Source organism: Notolepis coatsorum (genome assembly GCF_963971535.1).
Source record: "Notolepis coatsorum genome assembly, chromosome: 1".
Classification (NCBI taxonomy): Eukaryota; Metazoa; Chordata; class Actinopteri; order Aulopiformes; family Paralepididae; genus Notolepis; species Notolepis coatsorum.
Genome location: NC_140165.1, coordinates 121518799 through 121540960, shown reverse-complemented (window position 1 = coordinate 121540960; position 22162 = coordinate 121518799). Strand labels below are relative to the sequence as shown.

At 43.2% G+C, this 22162-nt stretch overlaps 1 protein-coding gene across 2 annotated transcripts in view; it reads left to right on the top strand.

Moving 5' to 3' along the window:
• The window catches only part of ccdc125 (coiled-coil domain containing 125), a 113821-nt gene extending 100837 nt beyond the window's left edge, over positions 1–12984 (top strand). For both annotated transcript variants that reach the window (XM_084325582.1, XM_084325581.1), the window contains 3 exons: positions 2657–2807; positions 8038–8156; positions 11240–12984. In XM_084325582.1, the coding sequence (XP_084181708.1) occupies positions 2657–2807; positions 8038–8156; positions 11240–11800 (831 nt within the window). In that variant the 3' untranslated portion in view covers positions 11801–12984. The remainder of the gene's footprint in view (positions 1–2656; positions 2808–8037; positions 8157–11239) is intronic.
• The last annotated feature ends 9178 nt before the right edge of the window (positions 12985–22162 follow it).

Here is a 22162-nt window from a genome sequence, read left to right as displayed (position 1 = left end):
TATTCTAAAATTCTATTCTATTGTATTCTAAAATGTGACTATATGGTTTTATATATATATATATTTTTTTAAACTTTATTTTTTTAGCGTTTATCGCTTTTCTGGTCAAGCATGACCGACAGTTGTAGGGTGAAACGGGAGAGAGAGCAGGGGGAGACATTCGGCAAATGACGGCGAGTCCGGGAATCGAACTCGGAGTCAACCAGATCCGTGACGCAGCACGGAGTCCCGCGACGCAGCGCGGTAACATGGTGTGCTACTGGAGCACCCCTATGGTTTTATATTAACTTAATAAATAAACAAAAACGAAAAATCTACTTATTTCAACGAACATTTCAAACTAAATAACAGATTATGCACATAAAACGCTGCAAACAACCGAAGCAACAATAGTATTTTAATGAGGCTATTATTATTATCATTATTATTTTGCAACAAGTTAGCCCTCTCATAAATAGCACATATAAATGAATAACTAACTTGAACTAACTTAATAGGATTGAAGTGATATTTGGCTTAATAAATCGGTCGCCTGGCAAAAAAAAATAAAAAAAAAGCCTGACGATGTGCATTGGGCCGCGGCTCTCTGACGCCTTATTTTCTGGGTCCCGGCCTGAAAAGTTTGGGAACCCCTGAGAAGAACAAGTAGCAGCTAGAGCAGTAAAATCTCTGTATGGACTTTGAAGTTGCAGCTTAAAAAAGTTTACTAGTTTTCAATATTTCCCCCCGTCTTGCTAAACCGACCAATCATTGTCAATAAATCCTGTTTCAATCAATTCCTACTGTGTGCACTGAAAAACCTCTTCTATAAGCCTGGCATTAAAGGAACGTACCAACATTATAGGAAATGCGCTTACAGTATTCTCCAGAGTCGGACAAGAAGATAGATACCAATTTCCTCTCTGTGCATTCAGTAGAATGCTATCCGGCTGCAAGCAAGCCTAGCTTAGCACAAATGAATGGAAGCAGATACGGGTCAGCTAGCCTAGCTGGCCGAAAACCGGAGCAGAAAGGAACGTCAGAACAACGGGGCAGACAACAATATATTTGCATTTGTTAGCCATGCTATCGATCTAAGCAATCAATACATGCCAAAGCTAGATATGTAAAAGGTGAAAACTCACACTCGCAGCCATGCTGATTTGGCTAAATTACATCCAGCCGTTTTAATTTGAAACAGCTGTTAGTCAGGGGAGTGCTATGATGTGCCCTGGTTTCTCCATCGAGCGCCGTCGTATTCTTTTAGCGCCGCAGCTCACGCAGGTCCGAGGCAACTTAGGGGGCTTTCTCACTCACCATTCAGGGTCGAATCAGAGCCGGATCGCACCCAAAAAGGGTGTGTCTGTCCTAGTGAGAACGCCCCGCCGCCCGTCCCCGCGGACGCTGATTCGCTCCAAACCTGGACCGCTGAAATAGGTGGTTCCGGGTGCGCGCCAGTGGGAGTGGGGGGCGTGGTGTGCGAGCTTGTACCAAAACACGGGAGAGGCTTCTGTATCAACTTGCTGACACACACAACGTCGTTACTGTAATGCTTTCATGCTTGCTTGAATTTTGGGCAGATAAAAACATACAGCAACAACTGGACAATACCCACAAAAACGATATTTATGGGCAATTTGGCGAGTTCAGACCTCAACCAAACAAGCATGTTGAGCCACACGGGCCACGGCTCAGTGGATGAAAACATGAAGCCACGTTACAAAGCACAAGACTTCCCTGGCTCGCATTAGGCCTGGCAATTTGTTTGCCATTGCTATGTCTACTATACATTGGTTTCTTGTTCGAATGCATTTATTTCTATTAGACCAGTGGTGCCCAACCAGTCGGCCGTGATCGACCGGTAGATCAATGACATGCAATATAATTGCCGCGAGCAATGGGCTAATGTTAGCTGCTAACTAGTAATAAATAGGCCAAGTTAACCCTGGAAAACGCTCAAAAGCGGACTCCACGACACCAGTTCCATTCGTGAGAAAAGGGGGGTGGGTTATATTGACAAGGCTTGACAACAGAGGTTCAAATATAACTTCATATTTATTGGTTATTCGTTTCTTTATATCAGCATCCAGTTTCCACCACCGTATGTTAAACTCTTCCTGTGTTGACGTTAGAGCGTGACATCATCACCTACGGCAAGATTACACGCTCAAAACGCAAACCGTAAACAAAAACCCGGAGCGCACCAAGACTGCAGTGTGTACGCAAACCAGAGGGGGGGAAGGGAGGGGGGAAGCTCGCACCCAAGGACGGAACGAGGACGGAGCGGAGCTGATTTGACCCCGAATGGCAGTGAGAAAGCCCCCTTAGTCACGTGACTCAAGTTGGTATTGCTGATTGGCTCGAAAACGGTATGTTTGTATACAGCGCACAGGTCTATAGAAGAGGTTTTTCAGTGCACACAGTGGGAATTGATCCCATAATGTTGGCCTGTTCCTTTTTATTGGCCGAATAATATTGGTGATTTATTTGTTTTCCATTTGAACTTGAGAGCCACCCACAAATCCTACAGAAAATGTGTGAAATAAGTGAATAATCTACTGACGATGTGTCCCTAGTTCTATATTGCTTGGGAGAAACTCAACTTGAATGAGATATTTAAATATGATGTTGTGCTTGTGTGCGTGTGCACACACATGCATGTGTCTTATGTCTGCAGCTCGAGTCCCAGCGCAGGAGGAGAGAGGAAGCACTGATGGCAGCTGATGCGTTCCGCATTGCCTTCGAACAGCAACTTCGGAGACGCAATGACCACTTCCTGTTTCTGGCGGAGGCGGACCGGTTCGAGTCCTGCCCACGGAAATCAGAAGGCCAGTGTGACAGCACAAAATGGATTATATTAAATGTTTACATTCGCATTTACATTTAGTCATTTAGCTGACGAACTTGAGTGTTACACTCTGACAGCAGTGGTCACTATAGCTCACTAGTAGATGAACGGTGGTGTTGACAGCAGACGGCAGGGACAGCAGTGGTCACTATAGCTCACTAGTAGATGACGTTAGACAGAGGTAAGACTGCTGATTTATGGACACGTTCTACTAAAGTGAAATGTCCCTATAACCCTTTCACTGCCACACTACAGAAGGTTAACCTTTCACTACCACACTACAGACGGTTAACCTTTCACTGCCACACTACAGAAGGTTAACCCTTTCACTACCACACTACAGACGGTTAACCTTTCACTGCCACACTACAGAAGGTTAACCCTTTCACTACCACACTACAGACGGTTAACCTTTCACTGCCACACTACAGAAGGTTAACCCTTTCACTACCACACTACAGACGGTTAACCTTTCACTGCCACACTACAGAAGGTTAACCTTTCACTACCACACTACAGAAGGTTAACCTTTCACTGCCACACTACAGAATGTTAACCTTTCACTACCACACTACAGACGGTTAACCTTTCACTGCCACACTACAGAAGGTTAACCCTTTCACTACCACACTACAGACGGTTAACCTTTCACTGCCACACTACAGAAGGTTAACCTTTCACTACCACACTACAGACGGTTAACCCTTTCACTACCACACTACAGACGGTTAACCTTTCACTGCCACACTACAGAAGGTTAACCCTTTCACTACCACACTACAGACGGTTAACCTTTCACTGCCACACTACAGAAGGTTAACCCTTTCACTACCACACTACAGAAGGTTAACCCTTTCACTACCACACTACAGAAGGTTAACCCTTTCACTACCACACTACAGAAGGTTAACCCTTTCACTACCACACTACAGACGGTTAACCTTTCACTGCCACACTACAGAAGGTTAACCCTTTCACTGCCACACTACAGAAGGTTAACCCTTTCACTACCACACTACAGAAGGTTAACCCTTTCACTACCACACTACAGAAGGTTAACCCTTTCACTGCCACACTACCGAAGGTTAACCCTTTCACTACCACACTACAGAAGGTTAACCTTTCACTACCACACTACAGAAGGTTAACCTTTCACTACCACACTACAGGTTAACCTTTCACTACCACACTACAGAAGGTTAACCTTTCACTACCACACTACAGGTTAACCTTTCACTACCACACTACAGAAGGTTAACCTTTCACTACCACACTACAGACGGTTAACCTTTCACTGCCACACTACAGAAGGTTAACCCTTTCACTACCACACTACAGAAGGTTAACCATTTCACTACCACACTACAGAAGGTTAACCCTTTCACTGCCACACTACCGAAGGTTAACCCTTTCACTACCACACTACAGAAGGTTAACCCTTTCACTACCACACTGCAGAAGGTTAACCTTTCACTACCACACTACAGAAGGTTAACCTTTCACTACCACACTACAGAAGGTTAGCCCTTTCACTGCCACACTACAGAAGGTTAACCTTTCACTACCACACTACAGAAGGTTAACCCTTTCACTACCACACTACAGAAGGTTAGCCCTTTCACTACCACACTACAGAAGGTTAACCTTTCACTGCCACACTACAGAAGGTTAACCTTTCACTACCACACTACAGAAGGTTAACCTTTCACTACCACACTACAGACGGTTAACCTTTCACTGCCACACTACAGACGGTTAACCTTTCACTACCACACTACAGACGGTTAACCTTTCACTGCCACACTACAGAAGGTTAACCTTTCACTACCACACTACAGACGGTTAACCTTTCACTGCCACACTACAGAAGGTTAACCCTTTCACTACCACACTACAGAAGGTTAACCATTTCACTACCACACTACAGAAGGTTAACCCTTTCACTGCCACACTACCGAAGGTTAACCCTTTCACTACCACACTACAGAAGGTTAACCTTTCACTACCACACTACAGAAGGTTAACCCTTTCACTACCACACTGCAGAAGGTTAACCTTTCACTACCACACTACAGAAGGTTAACCTTTCACTACCACACTACAGAAGGTTAACCTTTCACTACCACACTACAGAAGGTTAGCCCTTTCACTGCCACACTACAGAAGGTTAACCTTTCACTACCACACTACAGAAGGTTAACCCTTTCACTACCACACTACAGAAGGTTAGCCCTTTCACTACCACACTACAGAAGGTTAACCTTTCACTGCCACACTACAGAAGGTTAACCTTTCACTACCACACTACAGAAGGTTAACCCTTTCACTACCACACTACAGAAGGTTAGCCCTTTCACTACCACACTACAGAAGGTTAACCTTTCACTACCACACTACAGAAGGTTAACCCTTTCACTACCACATTACAGAAGGTTAGCCCTTTCACTACCACCACACTACAGAAGGTTAACCTTTCACTACCACACTACAGAAGGTTAACCTTCACTACCACACTACAGAAGGTTAACCTTTCACTACCACACTACAGAAGGTTAACCTTTCACTACCACACTACAGAAGGTTAACCCTTTCACTACCACACTACAGACAGTTAACCTTTCACTACCACACTACAGAAGGTTAACCTTTCACTACCACACTACAGAAGGTTAACCGTGTGGTTGTGAAAGGGTTAACCCTTTGTCATGTGGCAGTGAAAGGGTTAAAGAACCTCAGCTTGGATGTGTGAGTGCATCATCAGCACTGGGAATTACAGACAGCTGCCGATACAATATAATAATAATAATAATAATAATAATAATAATAATAATAATAATAATAATAATAATAATAATAATAATAATAATAATAATGCATTTTATTTATAAGGCGCCTTCAGGACACTCAAGGTCGCCGTACAACAATTTAAAAACAGTTCATTAACAATCACAATACATTTAAAAAATAAAATAAAATCAGACATACGCCTGCCTAAACAGGTGGGTTTTGAGGTGGGTTTTAAATGGGATGATGGAGTCAATGTTCCTGATGTCGGGGGGGAGGGAGTTCCAGAGGCGGGGGGCAGAGCAGCTGAAGGCTCTTGACCCCATGGGGGACACACAGGCTGGGGGCAGCTGAAGGCTCTTGACCTCATGGTGGACAGACGGGCTGGGGGGACGGTCAGGTTGATGGAGGAGGCAGACCTGAGGGACCGGGTGGGAATGTTGATGTGGAGGAGGTCGGACAGGTATGGAGGGGCGAGGTTGTGAATGGCCTTGAATGTATGGAGGAGGATCTTGTAGTCTATGCAGTGTTTAATGGGAAGCCAGTGTAGTTGGCGTAGGACGGGGGTGATGTGACTGATGACAGGGGTTCTGGTTATTATACGGGCAGCAGCGTTCTGGACCAGTTGGAGCTTATGGAGGAGTTTGTGGGGGAGACCAAAGAGAAGGGAGTTGCAATAATCCAAGCGGGAAGTGACGAGGGAGTGGACCAGGATTGCGGCGCTGTTGGGGGTGAGTGAAGGGCGGAGGCGGTTGATGTTGCAAAGGTGGAAGTAGGCGGACCGGATGGTGTTATTGATGTGGGAATGGAATGATAGGTTGCTGTCGAGGACGACACCCAGACTCTTGACCTGGGGGGAAGGGGAAACCAAGGAGTTGTCTATGGTGAGGGTGAAACTGGGGTGCTTGGTGAGTGTGGACTTGGAGCCAATGAGGACTACCTCTGTTTTATCACTGTTTAGTTTGAGGAAATTTAAAGTGAACCAGGATTTGATTTCCTGTAAACAGGCACAGAGGGAAGAGGGAGGGAGGGAGGGTGGAAGTGGGTTTGGAGGAAACATAGAGCTGGATGTTGTCCGCGTAACAGTGGAAATTGATGTTGTATTTACGGAGAATCAGACCAAGTGGGAGGAGGTAGATGATGAAGAGGATAGGGCCAAGGACAGAGCCCTGGGGAACACCGGAGGAGAGGGGGGATGGATGGGATGTGAATGATTTTAACTGAATGAACTGAGTACGACCAGAGAGATATGAGTGGAACCAGTCTAAGGATGTGTGGGAGATTCCAATGGAGGCTAGTCGGTTAAGGAGGGTGGAGTGAGATATGGTGTCAAATGCGGCGCTTAGATCGAGGAGGATGAGGATGGATAATAGTCCGGAGTCAGCTGCCATCAGGAAGTCATTAGTGATTTTGAGGAGGGCTGTTTCTGTGCTGTGACGGGGGCGAAAACCAGATTGGAACTGTTCATAGAGGTTATTGTTGGAGAGGTGAGCATGAATCTGAGAAGCCACTACTTTTTCCAGGATTTTTTTGAGAAATGGCAGGTAGGAGATGGGGCGGAGGTTATTGAAAATGTTGGGGTCTAAACCAGGTTTCTTTAGAATCGGTGTTACAGCAGCGGATTTGAGAGATGATGGGACAGAACCAGAGGTGAGGGAGGAATGGATGATTGCAGTTATAAGGGGCAGGAGAGAGGGGAGGGAGGCTATGACCAGGGAGGAGGGCAGGGGGTCAAGTTGGCAGGTGGATGGCTTGGATTTCCGGATGAGTTTTGATATATCGGCAGCAGAGGGGAGATGGAAGCAGGAGAGAGGTGCAGAGAGGGGGGGGGGGTGTGGAGCTAGGGGAGATGGACAACTGGACATGAGAGAGGTCAGTTGCTGGTGGATGTACTTGGGCCACAATACACTAATATTGTCATGTTGTGCGATACCATTAGTATTGCAATTTGATACTTTTTTTTACCACAGTAAGAAAGCAAACAATATACCCTGAGGGAAATAAGATGCTAAAATCAATTATACGTATGAGTCGGAAGCCATAAATGGAAAATAATTCAGAAACAATGGCATTGCACTTAAACTGTCATTTTATTGATGGCACCATAACACATTTTCTTGAAGTCAGAGAAACATGTGTAGCACATAAGAGAACTGAGCAATAATCTGAAGACTCCGAGAAGATAAATATTACTATACAGAAGAAACCCAAACTGACGGAGAGAATCAACAGCGGAGAAATGAACGGTAGTGGAAACAGACCGACTAGGAACCGAGTGAAAGAAAACTCTTGGATTGGATTATCTGTTGGATTTGAAAGCAACGGTCCACTTATCAGGGAGCGATGTTAGACGCCTGAATCAAATGAGTACTTTGTACCCCGGCGTGACGTTGGCAACAATGGATGTCTCTGTCTGTGGCCTCCAGGTGGCGCTGGGAGGTCCTCTGCCAGCGTGGCCCAGAGGCTGAGAGGCTTGCTGCCCTCCAGCTCAGGGGTCAAGATGTCCGACGACCCCACAGAGACTCTGCACAGACTTCTGGACCTGGTCTGTATTCCTCCTCATTCTAGCCTGCGCCTCACGCACCAATCCCACCAGAATCCCATTAATTCCAAAATGAATTCTAACATTCTAATTAATTATATAATAACTGGTTATACATGCGAAATGGACAATAGAACACTGGAACTGGAAATCTTTAAAAAATCTCCAAACGGGGACTGACTTTGCATATAGACTAGGCATTTACAGCTGTTCCAATGTAAATGTGCGCTTTCGCCCGCTCTGAAGTCGGACTCGGTGTGCCAGGCCATGCACGTTGTTCTCGCACGGAACCCGCGAGTGCTTGCGCCCGCGCCTGGTGGGATTTGTGCGTTACTGTGTTGCTGCAGATTGATAAAATAATGGTAATACCTGACCTGTGATGTAGTTTACTGACAGTGAAGGGTTGTGGGAGGTGTGCCAACATGTACCCTGGGTGATGTAGTTTACTGACAGTGAAGGGTTGTGGGAGGTGTGCCAACATGTACCCTGGGTGATGTAGTTTACTGACAGTGAAGGGTTGTGGGAGATGTGCCAACATGTACCCTGGGTGATGTAGTTTACTGACAGTGAAGGGTTGTGGGAGGTGTGCCAACATGTACCCTGGGTGATGTAGTTTCCTGACAGTGAAGGGTTGTGGGAGGTGTGCCAACATGTACCCTGGGTAATGTAGTTTACTGACAGTGAAGGGTTGTGGGAGGTGTGCCAACATGTACCCTGGGTGATGTAGTTTACTGACAGTGAAGGGTTGTGGGAGGTGTGCCAACATGTACCCTGGGTGATGTAGTTTACTGACAGTGAAGGGTTGTGGGAGGTGTGCCAACATGTACCCTGGGTGATGTAGTTTACTGACAGTGAAGGGTTGTGGGAGGTGTGCCAACATGTACCCTGGGTGATGTAGTTTACTGACAGTGAAGGGTTGTGGGAGGTGTGCCAACATGTACCCTGGGTGATGTAGTTTACTGACAGTGAAGGGTTGTGGGAGGTGTGCCAACATGTACCCTGGGTGATGTAGTTTACTGACAGTGAAGGGTTGTGGGAGGTGTGCCAACATGTACCCTGGGTGATGTAGTTTACTGACAGTGAAGGGTTGTGGGAGGTGTGCCAACATGTACCCTGGGTGATGTAGTTTACTGACAGTGAAGGGTTGTGGGAGGTGTGCCAACATGTACCCTGGGTGATGTAGTTTACTGACAGTGAAGGGTTGTGGGAGGTGTGCCAACATGTACCCTGGGTGATGGGAAAGAGTGAACGGCATGTTCACAAATATTATTTACTGAATGGCAGAGTTTCACAAAGTTGCCGTGACATCATGTGGGTCATGTGAGGAAGTCTCACAATGCAACGCAGCACAGAGTGCTGTTCTTCCCAGGTCAGAGGCACCCGGCTATAATATGAATGCCTTCTAGCCACCACCCTCCTGTCTTGGTAATAAGGCTGAGACAATATGCCATTTGGAAGAATAGATAAATCGGGAAATCTTTTTCGATAAATATATAAATATATATATATTTTTTTATATATCTTTTATTGGTGAAATATAGGTGGTACAGAGAAGCAAAAGTTAGTTATCAATGTATAACATATCACCATGTTTCTTTTTTTGCTTTTATGGGACATGACGAGACACGGACAGGACTGAAATTTAACAGGGACGACGAAAAACAATAAAGACAAGAACTAAACAAAGTCGAAAACAGGCAAAAAGAAAGCAAAAAAAAATAAAAAAAATATATAAAATAAAAATAATAATAATGATAATAAGTGAAATTAAAAATAAAAATAAAAATGGTGATGATAATAATAAATAACCAGGATAGAATATACCGTGGGGCGGAGTTTACAACAGGGCTATATATATTTTATTTTTTTTATTTAAACAACTAATTTATGTTTATTTTGCAGCAATTTGCTCAATACAAACAACTGCAGACCAGACGGATGCAGACCAGAAAAATACTTTCGCCTTGTTTACATCAGGATCCCCCATTTTCAATTCATCAAGACATTTATGACATACAAGACATACTGTGTAAAAAAGCATAGTAGTAGAACTTAGAAAAAATATAATGACTGAAAAGGTGTACGCTGAAGCCAAGGCTTATAATTGCCTACCCTTTTTACATTACACTATTTACACACAAAAAAAATACAAAAAATAAACATAATTCAGTATATCATTTAGAAAAGGTTACAAACGTTTCATAGTTTCATGTACAAAACGTCGAGGTAGTACGGGTTTGGACATTTATGGCGGCCAGTTTCTGATTGCAGTCTCCCGTAGGTGCTCTTTGAGAGCGGTTTTGAAGGTGGGTAGGGATTCACATTCCTTTACAGCTGTGGGTAGGGCGTTCCACATTGATGTGGCATAATTGCGAAACGTGTTTAGTCCCTTGTTTGTGCCGAATCTGGGTTGCACATGATTTGTGGAACTCCCTCTGGTTTTGTGGTTGTGGTATTCACTGACCTTTGGGAAGTACCTCGACATGTACATGGGTACCTTAGTGGTGTAGTGTATCTTGTAGACCAGGCCCATTGCAAGTTGCTGTACTCTGTCGTCTACGCTAAGCCATCCTAGGTTGTCAAAGTGGGCAGGGGTGAGGTGGGTTCTAGGAGTGAGGTTAAGCAGTAGTCTGACCAGTTTGTAATTTTGTTTTTAGTGCCTTTGAGGTGCTTTGGTACCATGAGGTGCAAGCATAGTCGTAGTACCCTTGAATGAGTGCTCCTGCTAGAGGGGAAGTACAGGTATGGGCAGGGTAATAGAAGAAAGATATAAATATAGGCATATGACTGCTGAAGAACAATGCTCTTGTGCGTGTGGCATTGTGGACTTCCTCACATGACCCACATGACATCACGGCAACTTTATGAAACTCCGCCCTTATCCTAGGGCACAGGAATAACGTGAATTCTTAAAATGGGTGGCATTCCTCTTTAACAACTGCTCTAGTAACAACAGAGCGGCTTTTATATATATATTTATCTATTGCCAGAACCACCAACTACCATTTGTATCGTGCAAGTATATTTCATTTGCTGAATTTGTTCCAGAAAAGAAAGATTTCCCTTCTGTGTGTTTCCCGCTGTAGCTGACTGATAAGGAGGAGGCGCTGGCCCACCAGAGGAAGGTGAGCCTGATGCTGGCCCGCAGCTCGGAGGAGAGAGAGAGACGATATCAGGAAGCATCAAACTCCAAGCTTCAGCTAAAGGCCTCATTATCAGCCTTCAAGCTTCACCCAAGTGACTCAACATCAGAGATTCACCCAAACAAATCTATGTCACCCTCCAAGCTTCAAGTATCAGCCTGCAAGCCTCAACCAAAACAGTCAGCCTCAGCCTCAAAAGACACGCCTGACTCCAAGCTTCAGACAAAAGACTCAATGTCTGACTCCAAGCTTCAGACAAAAGACTCAATGTCTGACTCCAAGCTTCAGACAAAAGACTCAACGCCTGACTCCAAGCTTCAGACAAAAGACTCAACGCCTGACTCCAAGCTTCAGACAAAAGACTCAACGCCTGACTCCAAGCTTCAGACAAAAGACTCAACGCCTGACTCCAAGCTTCAGACAAAAGACTCAACGTCTGACTCCAATCTTCGGACAAAAGACTCCACTTCAGCCACAGGAGCCTGCAGTGAACTCGGCCCGTGACTTTGCGCCCGTGACTTCATGCCACCCGATTCCTGAGGCATGAATCTCCAGCCCTCCAGCCCTCCAAAGTCCAAGAGGTCAAGACAGAGAATGCCTGTCCCGAGATGGTAGTAGAGGGGCTGTTGATAATTGAAGTAGAAAAGACTGCTAACAAGAATGCTGGGATTGTGGACATTATCAAGTCATTCATATTTCAGAGGAGAGAAAATAAGTTGAAATTTGAACAGTTAAGTTATAGTGTAATTGCCTCAAACTAGGTGCGCGAGCGCCCTCTAGGTGGTGCGTGACATGAAAAGGCTAATGGTGGTAAATAAAAATAAAAAAAATCTAAATTTCTTTTTACAATAAAATTTCATAAAAATCTTAGTCAAACCTTTAGTATTATGGATATTAAACATGCTGGCAGAGTACATGCATCCATGTTGTCGTGAACATTTTAATTAAATAAAGAAATTCCCTATCCATAGTCGCCGTGGGAAGAGATAAAATAAAAAATAAAATAAAATAAATTCCCTACCTACTCATGGCCTTAACTGACAACCAACAGGAACCAAACAATATTTTTTTTTATGCCTAATAAATATAACTAATATACATTATTTCAAATGGGGATTTTCACTGTGTAAATCATGAAATTCAAGAAACGTTTTAATAATAATAATAAACAATAATGTCTCGGGCGTGGTCTGACACAGGTGTGCTTCATCTGTGCACGGAGACCAGCAACAATATTTTCTAACAGAAACCCATTGGGGGGTGCGTCAGCTAGGTCGGGAGGTGACAGGGGGTGCACGGCCAAAAAAGTTTGGGAACCGCTGGCCTAGATGAACTTGAATCTTGAATCTTACTCAATGTTGTTGCAGAGTCTGCCAAGATTGACGTATTATAATAGACGTGCACTCCTTTATGTGTGATCAGTGGTTCTGTGTTCTGTATGTTATCCAATCATGAACATTGAATTGAACCTTGTGTCAGGAACAGTTTTTTTTAGTGGAGTACATCAAGACATCAATGTGAAAATCACATTTACCACAAAACATTTCCATCATATGTCAATATTTTGTCTCACTGATGAGGTGTTCTTGTTTAACATTTTTATATAATAAAAGAAGCACAGTAATGACTTGACCTGGAAACCACTATCTATGTGATGTGTACATAATTAATAAAACATAAATACAATATACTAGAATGGGGACTGCAATGCAAAGTGTGTTTATTATAAGTTGTGCCAGATATGCAACATCACGTTATTAAAAACTGCTATGAACAGCACCAGTTCTTCTACATGCATACAGGAAGAAGTAACATGACCCATGGTGCTTGTGTGTTGTCCAGCATTGCGCATCTATCTACTACTTTCACTTGGTATCTCCTGGTATTGTACGTTACGAAACCTTACGAATTTCGAACCTTTTTGAGGTTCGAAGTCAAGGAGAACATATTCAAAACAGCCTGGGGAACGAAGATGGAGGTGGAGGGACAGAGAGTGTCTTTTGACCACGACTACTCAACGGAGGTGGCCGTTAAACGTCGGAGCTACGTAGAGCTCAAAAGAATACTTAAAACCTCTTCCACCCGACGGTACCGGTCCCAAAATGACATCGCGTCATAAATCAGATTTGTTTTCCAAACGTATTCAAGAGTAAACATCATAACCATGTCACAAGAGCAGTCATAGTGTATATTTTCAGCAATACCGTAAATCCTCTAATAGTGGAGGGCATTCAAATAGCCTCTTATAATGGACAAGGGTTTGATACATGCAGACAAATACAGGCCGGCTTCCAATACAAGGTCGCAATTTTTTTAATTTTTTTTCCGTGCCGTGATATAGAATGAGATAAACTCTTGCCAATGCAAATTAAGTGCCGTCTCTCTCTACCGTTCCCGCTACACTCTGACTACATTAACGTTTCCCTACTCTCACTTCGTTGGCGTTAGCTAACGTTGTCACGGCTAGATCTGTGGTGTCGGCTGGATGACGTTGGCTTTGTTTGCAAACGTTAGTTAACGTTCGCAATCTATATGGCGTTGGCCGGCGGGGCTGGCGTTGTCCAGTTGACATTACAGATCATGATGGCTATGATAGCGTCAGCTAAAGCTACTGCATGTGTTATCAACTCGATTCGACTCAGGTAGAGTCGAGAAGGTACCACACACTAAATTGTCCGTGCGGACCCCGCAACCTATAGACAGTTCCAACTTCAGTGTGTGAATTGCACAGTGTGTTGCACTCAATATTTACTCATAGGTATGTGCCCATGTTTTGCAATAAAAGTCTGAAAATGAAGGGATTATGTCCATGAGTGTAATCTTTGGAAATTAAGGCCTGCCTCTTATATAAGCCTCTCTCTAATAAAGGCCTGGTGCTCTTTGCAGCTGAGGTAAATACAAGACCCGTCCAATATTAGAGGAAATACGGTACGTTTGTTTACCAATATAGGTTATAGTGTTATTAGTGAGATTTTAGTTTTTGAAATCTGTTGTCTGAAATCTGGAGATCCGCCATTTTGAATTAGCGGCCGTCGCTGAATGATGGAAACTTTGTCATTTTGAGAAGAGGACATCCAGAGCTTTCAATGAGCGTTGGAATTTTTAAAAACTACACTTCCCAAAGGCTTCTAGCTCCCTTCAAGCAAATGACGTGCTTATGAATTTATTTTATTCTCTTATTACTCTGGATTATATACCACAAAACTGAACGTTATTGGCATATATTGGAGCGCAGTTAGTTTGTCTCCCCTATTTTGAGCATTTAGCAACCAGGCATCAGTTGTAATACCAATATAATCAGTTCATATACTCTTATACCAATATAATCAGTTCTAATACCAATATAATCAGTTCTAATACCGATATAATCAGTTCTAATACCGATATAATCAGTTCTTGATTGATTGATTGATTGAAAACTTTATTAACAGATTGCAGAATGGGTACAATACAGTACAGCTCAATACACACAATTGTTAAGGGGATGCAGACCAGAGAAAGACTTTTGTCTTGTTTACATCAGGGTCCCCCATTTTCAATTCATCAGGACATATATGACATAGAGATAGACAGTACTGCTACATCTATACATTTATGACATACCAGATTTGCAAATACAGTACTGTTTGTGATACAAAAAGAGTTTAAAACAGAGAGTATATACATTTGACGTAAAAACTGTACATTGGAGGAGGTTGGGTGGGGGGGGGGGGGTTGGGTAGGAGGGGTTGGGGGGGGGGACACTGTACAACTGTACAAGCAAATCTGTACATTGGAATATTGACAACCATACTAGGTAATTTACTGTACAATTGAGGGGGTTGGGGGGGGGAAACACTGTTCAAACATGCAAAACTGTACATTGGAATATTTACAAAACCATACTAGGTAATTTACTGTACATTGGAGGGGGGTTGGGTTAGGACATTTACAGGGGCCAGTTTCGAATTGCAGTCTCCCGTAGGTGTTCTTTGAGAGTGTTTTTGAAAGTGGGTAGTGATTCACATTCCTTTACAGCTTTGGGTAGGGCGTTCCACATTGATGTGGCATAATTGCGAAACGTGTTTAGTCCCTTGTTTGAGCCGAATCTGGGTTTAACATGATTTGTGGAGCTCCCTCTGGTGTTGTGGGCGTGGTATTCACTGACCTTTGGGAAGTATTTTGACATGTACATGGGTACCTTGGTTGTGTAGTCTATCTTGTAGACCAGGCCCATTGCAAGTTGCTGTACTCTGTCGTCTACTCTAAGCCATCCTAGGTTGTCAAAGTGGGCAGGGGTGAGGTGGGTTCTAGGAGTAAGGTCAAGCAGTAGTCTGACCAGTTTGTTTTGAGATGTTTGTAATTTTGTTTTTAGCGCCTTTGAGGTGCTTTGGTACCATGAGGTGCAAGCATAGTCGTAGTACCCTTGAATGAGTGCTCCTGCCAGAGTCTTCAGGGTATTCTTGTTTACCAGAGAGGAGATCCGGTACAAGAATCGAGTTCGTTGGTTGACTTTTTTTATTACATTGGATGCCATTTTGTCACAGGAGAGATTAGCCTCTAGGATGGAACCCAGGTAGGTAATTTCATCTTTCCTTGTGACAATATTGTCACCCACTGTAACTGAGAAGCCGTCGGTCTTGCTGAGTTTGTTATTTGAACCGAAGAGAATGGACTCTGTTTTGCCCATGTGTAATGATAGTTTGTTATCAGCGAGCCATATGCAGATTTTGCCTAGTTCCGTGCTGAGGGTTTTTTCAACCTGCAACTTGTTCTTGTCAGAGACCAGCAGGGCTGAGTCGTCCGCAAACAGGAACAAGTTGCAGTCACAAGCTGACGACATGTCATTTGCATAAATTAGGAACAGTAGTGGTCCTAGTATGCTTCCTTGTGGAACACCACAGTTCACTGTGAGGGGGGGGGGATAGAGTACCGTTTACCTCCACCATCTGTTCCCTCCCCTCAAGGTAGGATTGCATCCAGCTCACTGATAGACTATCAAAACCAATTGCTTTTAGCTTGTCAATCAGAATGGAGTGATTGACCGTGTCAAAGGCCTTTTGTAGGTCCAGCATGACCATGCCGCAGTATTTGCCCGCGTCCACCTCTTGTTTGATGTGGTCATTCAAATAGAGAAGGCATGTGTCAGTGGAGTGGGATGTTCTGAAGCCAGATTGGAATTCGTAGATTAGATTTTTTTCCGCTAGGTACTTTTCGTAGACAATTTTTTCCATGACTTTCGAGATGGAGGTGAGAATAGAAACAGGGCGGTAGTTGCCTGGGTCTAATTTGCTGCCCTTTTTGTGCAGAGGGGTCACCCTCGCAATTTTGAAGTCCTTGAAAGATAGAGTGGGACCTTTCAGCTCGCTATGATTGATTGATTGAATTGATTGAATTTATTTGACAATCAAAATTACTTACAATACCGATACACAACATGTACAGCCATCACATATAATCTAAAATCGTTGAGGATAAAAACACAATAAAACCTTACGGTTTATTTCCATTGTGGTCCTCACAATGGACAATGGACAAGATTACTAGTATGCACCATGCACAAATAAGACATATAAATACAATTAAAAAAAAATGTTTAAATGCAATAACACAAACAAAACACAAAGTCTACAGCACACCCCCATATATCATCATCCTACGTGACTAAGCCATTTCTTCATATCTTTTTTAAAATGTCTTTCTGAGACAATAATTTTTATGGACACTGGCAGTTTGTTCCACTCATAGGCTGCAGAGTACCGAAAGCCCCCATTGAGCTACTGAAAATGCAGTTTGATGTCAGTTAACATGCACCTCGTTGCATAGGAGTGGGTGTCCCTAAAGCACATAAAATAATTTGAGAGATATGAGGGGACCCTAATATACATTATTTTATGGGTAAGGCCCAACTTGATTTGAATAACCCGTTTTTCCACTGGGAGCCAGTTAAGTTGTTTAAATATGGCTACATCCAGGTGAGTGCGGGTAGGAAGCTTCAACACTACTCTAATCAATTTGTTTTGGGCAGTCTGAATTTATTTTAAATGTTCTGGGGTGCACTACTGTACCAGAAGGAGGCAGCGTAGTCAAAATGACTCTGGACCAGGGCACCTGACAACATCCTAAGTGTTTTTTTATCCAACATATCCGACTTACGTGCTAGGAATTTGGTCCTTTGGCTTATCCTAGCCAGGGCTTTCAAGGCCATAGCCTCCCCTGTGAGACATTCGTCCAAGGTGCATCCTAAATATATTACTGAATCATTACCAGCAATGACCGACTCTCCTGCCTGGATCTTCAGCCCTGGGGACCTTCGCAGCTTTACTTTGGATCCAAAAAGTATGGCCTCAGTTTTACCAAGGTGGAGAGACAGCTTATTGTCGGCCAGCCATGTTACTTAAGGTCTTCTCTACCTCTCCTAGGTCTTTGTGAGACACAAGAATGGCAGAATCATCGGCGTATAAAAACAGGTGAGACATACAGGCAGATTTCATGTCATTAATATATAATAAAAAAAATAGTGGTCCTAGCACACTCCCTTGAGGCACCCCACAGCTAACATTCTTGGGGTAGGAAAAGGTACCATTTATATCGACCATTTGGGTCCTTCCCGAAAGGTAGGAGTTTACCCATTTAATTGACAACCTGCTGAAGCCAATGGCCTTTAATTTCATTAGCAGGATGCCATGGTCGACCATATCAAAGGCCTTTTGGAGGTTGAGCAAGACGGTCCGTTAAATAGAGGAGGCATGTTTCTGTAGAGTGGGATCGTCTCTAAAACCTGACTGAAGTTCAAATAAAACATTGTGCGGCTGAGTGGCGCAGTGGGCAAGGCGCTTGCCACTAATACAGGAGATGCTGGTATCAAGCCGAGCTCTCTGCGTTGCTACCGGCTTGGCCGGCCGTCATACTAACACAATTGCCAGTGTTAGAGGGTGGGTGGGGATTGGACATTGTGGACAGCGACTCCTACAGGTCGGTTGGGTGACGCCGGTGCGGCGGAAACAGGAAGTATCGGGGGCAGCGTGAGCCTCTCACGCGTTACTCCTCGCCACTGAGAGTTCGAGCTGCTGCGGTGAAAAGATGCGACAAGCTGCCTCCTCGTGTACCGGAGGGGACACGTGATGCAAGGCTTCTATCCTCACTACAGCCGACCAGTGGGAGGCATAGTCTAGCAACGTTCAAGACAGGGGAGGGAAGAATTGGAAATACAAAATTGGGATGGGAGAAAAATAGAAAATGGGGAGGAAAAAGTGGATCAAAAAAAGAAAAAAATATATATTGTGACCGGTTAAAAATGCATTCATCTGCTCATGAATAATCTTTTCCATGACCTTGGATAGAACACTTAAAACTGAAATTGGTCTGTAGTTAGTAGTTACCCTTGTTATGGAGGGGGATGACTCTAGCACTTTTAAAATCAGAAGGTACCTTGCCCTGTTCTATGGAGAGATTAATGATATGAGTTACCGCGGGTGAAATGCACTCAGCTGCATCCCTTAAGAACCTGGCCGGTATATTATCAAGACCTGTGGCTTTGTTGTCTTTTAATTAATTTAGCCTCTTGAGAACAGTACTCTCCATTACCCTGCTAAAATGAAAGGAGTTGGCTTGAAGCCCTTGTTGATGATAAAAACTCTGAACATGTGATGCACCATATGTGCCAGAGTGGCAAGGGAGCTCCTTAACCAGGTTGCTTGCCACAGAAGTAAAATTGTGATTTAAGCATTCTGCCACTTCCACCTTATCAGATATGGTAGAACCCTTTATATCCTGTAAAAATTAACCAGCATTTCACAACATTTAACAGTATTATCTTACAGTAACATATTGTAATTAAGGCCTCCTGTAATATCCCAACAAATACATGTAAAAAAGACTATCTTTTGATTTCACATTATATTATTCTTATTTCACAATAAAATACCGCAATCAAAATCCGGCATGGTGGTGTAGTGGAGCGGCATGGTGGTGTAGTGGAGCGGCATGGTGGTGTAGTGGTTAACACTGTCGCCTCACAGCAAGAAGGTCCAGGGTTCGATTCCCGCTTGGGGACCGGGTTTCCATGATGCCAGGTACCCAGGTGGGGTATCTCCCAGGCCTTTCTGTGTGGAGTTTGCATGTTCTCCCCGTGCTCGCAAGGGTTTCCCCCCCGATAAGATAAACCCAATGGAAAAACATGCACAACAACAGATCGCTAACGCTGTGGCGTCCTAGACGAAGACGGACAGGAGCACTTGGATTGGTCCCCGGGGCGCGGCTCACGTTGACGCCCTATCTGCTCCCGGCTGCCCTCGGGGGGGGGGAAGGACGACGGGATGGGAAAAGTGCAGAGAGACATTTCATCGGCGACTCAGTGCATGAAGACTTCTAGTCTTCTAGTCTGTAATATCACATCAGATGTTGTAACCTCACAATAGCATATCAACATATCACATTATATTATTCTTATTTCACAATAAAATACCGCAATCAAAATCCTCTGTAATATCACATCAGATGTTGTAATTTCACAGTAGCATTATGAATATTTCACATAATTTAATTATTATTTCACAATAAAATAGTCCCCCCCCCCCACCCCACCTATACCCAACCCCCCACCCACCTCCCCCAATGTACAGTTTCTTCGTCAAATGTACTTTTTTTTTTCTCTTTTTTTGTAAATACAGTACTGTATTTGTAAATCTGGTATGTCATAAATGTATATAGATGTAGCAGTACTGTCTATCTGTATGTCATGTATGCCATAATTATATGTTATGATGAATTGAAAATGGGGGACCCTGATGTAAACAAGACGAAAGTCTTTCTCTGGTCTGCATCCCCTTAATTGTGTGTATTGAGCTGTACTGTATTGTACCCATTCTGCAATCTGTTAAATAAAGTTTTCATTCATTCATTCATTCACACAGGCATCTATAGTCAATTAAGCACGCCTTGGGCTAATGTGCTGTAATTTATTGTTTAGGGGTAATTGTAGGCCCCTGTATCATATCATATTAGCACTCTATCGATTTGCTCCTATTTGCCACGAAGGCTGTTCTGATGAGAACAGTTTGTTATGAATACAGGCCGACTACTGACTTCTGATAACACTTTGTTTGTTTGGCTTGTTGGTTAGCAAGAAGAGATTTTGAACCCAGGTGTCTTTGCCGAGGGTGAAAGAGATTGAAAATATAGTCATAACGGTATGTAGCCGAGTTTAATTTAAACTAGGTTACTTCTATTATTTTGGACATGCAGGTTTCCTACAAAGTATTGTTCCTATCCCCACCCAGTACCAGTCAAATAAATGGAACCACGACCTCCCCTTGGCCAAAGGATATGTTTCAGTCCTACAGGGTCTCAGGCATGGCTGCTGCCTCCTTCAGGAGATCTCCAGTCCTTTTCCAGATGGGGTCCCAACTTGAATAAAACAGGCCTAATCTTACTCCAGGGAGCTACACTCGCGTGGTGTTGTGTGAAACGAGGACGTTGGAATAAAAGATGACGCAGCTGAGAACTGTAATCATCATTTGATAATTTTTCACAACATTCAGTAAAACAGCTGAACAGGGGTTTTGTGTCCAGAAATGGGGCCCCGTAACGTTTAGGCTCCTCCTTAGGAGGCACAAATAATGATGAAGTATCTATGAACTAATGAACCATACGAAGCTCACCAGGAAAGGGACTAAATATTGCTCCAAAATCAAGCAACATTTTGACAGGGGACATTTTCAGGGGCCCCTTGACCCCTCTTCAAGATATCTCAATGTAAATTGGCTCTATGGAACCACAAGTGTCTCCCCTTTACAAAGATCACTATCATGCAATGTATGCTAGTCCCATGTCAGTTGGGGTCAAAAAGGTGTTATTTACCATTTAAAACAAAAGTTAAATGATGTGCGTGTATATATGTATAATATACTGTAATTGCATAAATTAGGTCTGGCTGGAAAACGGAGACTTGTGGAGTCCACTCTGTGGTCATACCATTTATTTATCGATTTATTTTTTAAACTTGACCTCACAGTATGACCCCGTTGTGACCTCTAGGATCATCACAGCCTTGTGACCCACTTTACACCCAGAGACTAGAGACCTACAGTAGGCCATTCAGATGATGTAGGGTTTGTAAGGCTGAGACCATTATGCCATTTGGAAGAAACGATAAATCGGGACAAAATGATCGATAAATATTGATTTTTTTTGTATTATTATTTTGCATGTGTAAAAAAAGAAAAAAAGAAATTATTTTTGAAATTGTTTGTCACATGCTCTCACTGTAGTTTGAGATGGTGTAGTTGGCCCATGACACACACACAAACTAAAGTTAAATAGTTTTCTCAAAAGAAAAGTATTTTAACCATTTTCTTTTACACATGCAAATAATAGGAACCCCAACTGATATCTTAAAAAAAAATTAACACGTGCTTGTCACCTTTGCTATATAAAATGACTTACTTCCTGACTAGGGTATTGAAATCTCTACCCGGGCATGGTCTCAAATAACACAACTCATTACTCGCACTAGACGGTATATAAATAATCTATGAATACACATTTCAACCCTCTTGTATACCGTTACCTACCGTTTAATAAAATACAAAGCAAAGCACTGTACCAGCCATAGTAACAGCACAATATATTGTGTTAGCACACAGTGAGTGAGGAAACCGCAAGTGTCTTTATTTTGACCCAATGTCCGAGGACAACCAGGCATACTTAAAGAAAAACACACACGGCAAAATTCTTAATTTTCCATAACTTTATTTATACTTTATAATTTATATATAACAAATTGATACAGATAATACAGGTTAAAATCGCAAAGTTGTACTATCCAGTCTATAGTTTGGAAAGTGCAATGTTTATAATCCCAGCACTGTTTGCATGTGACTTTTC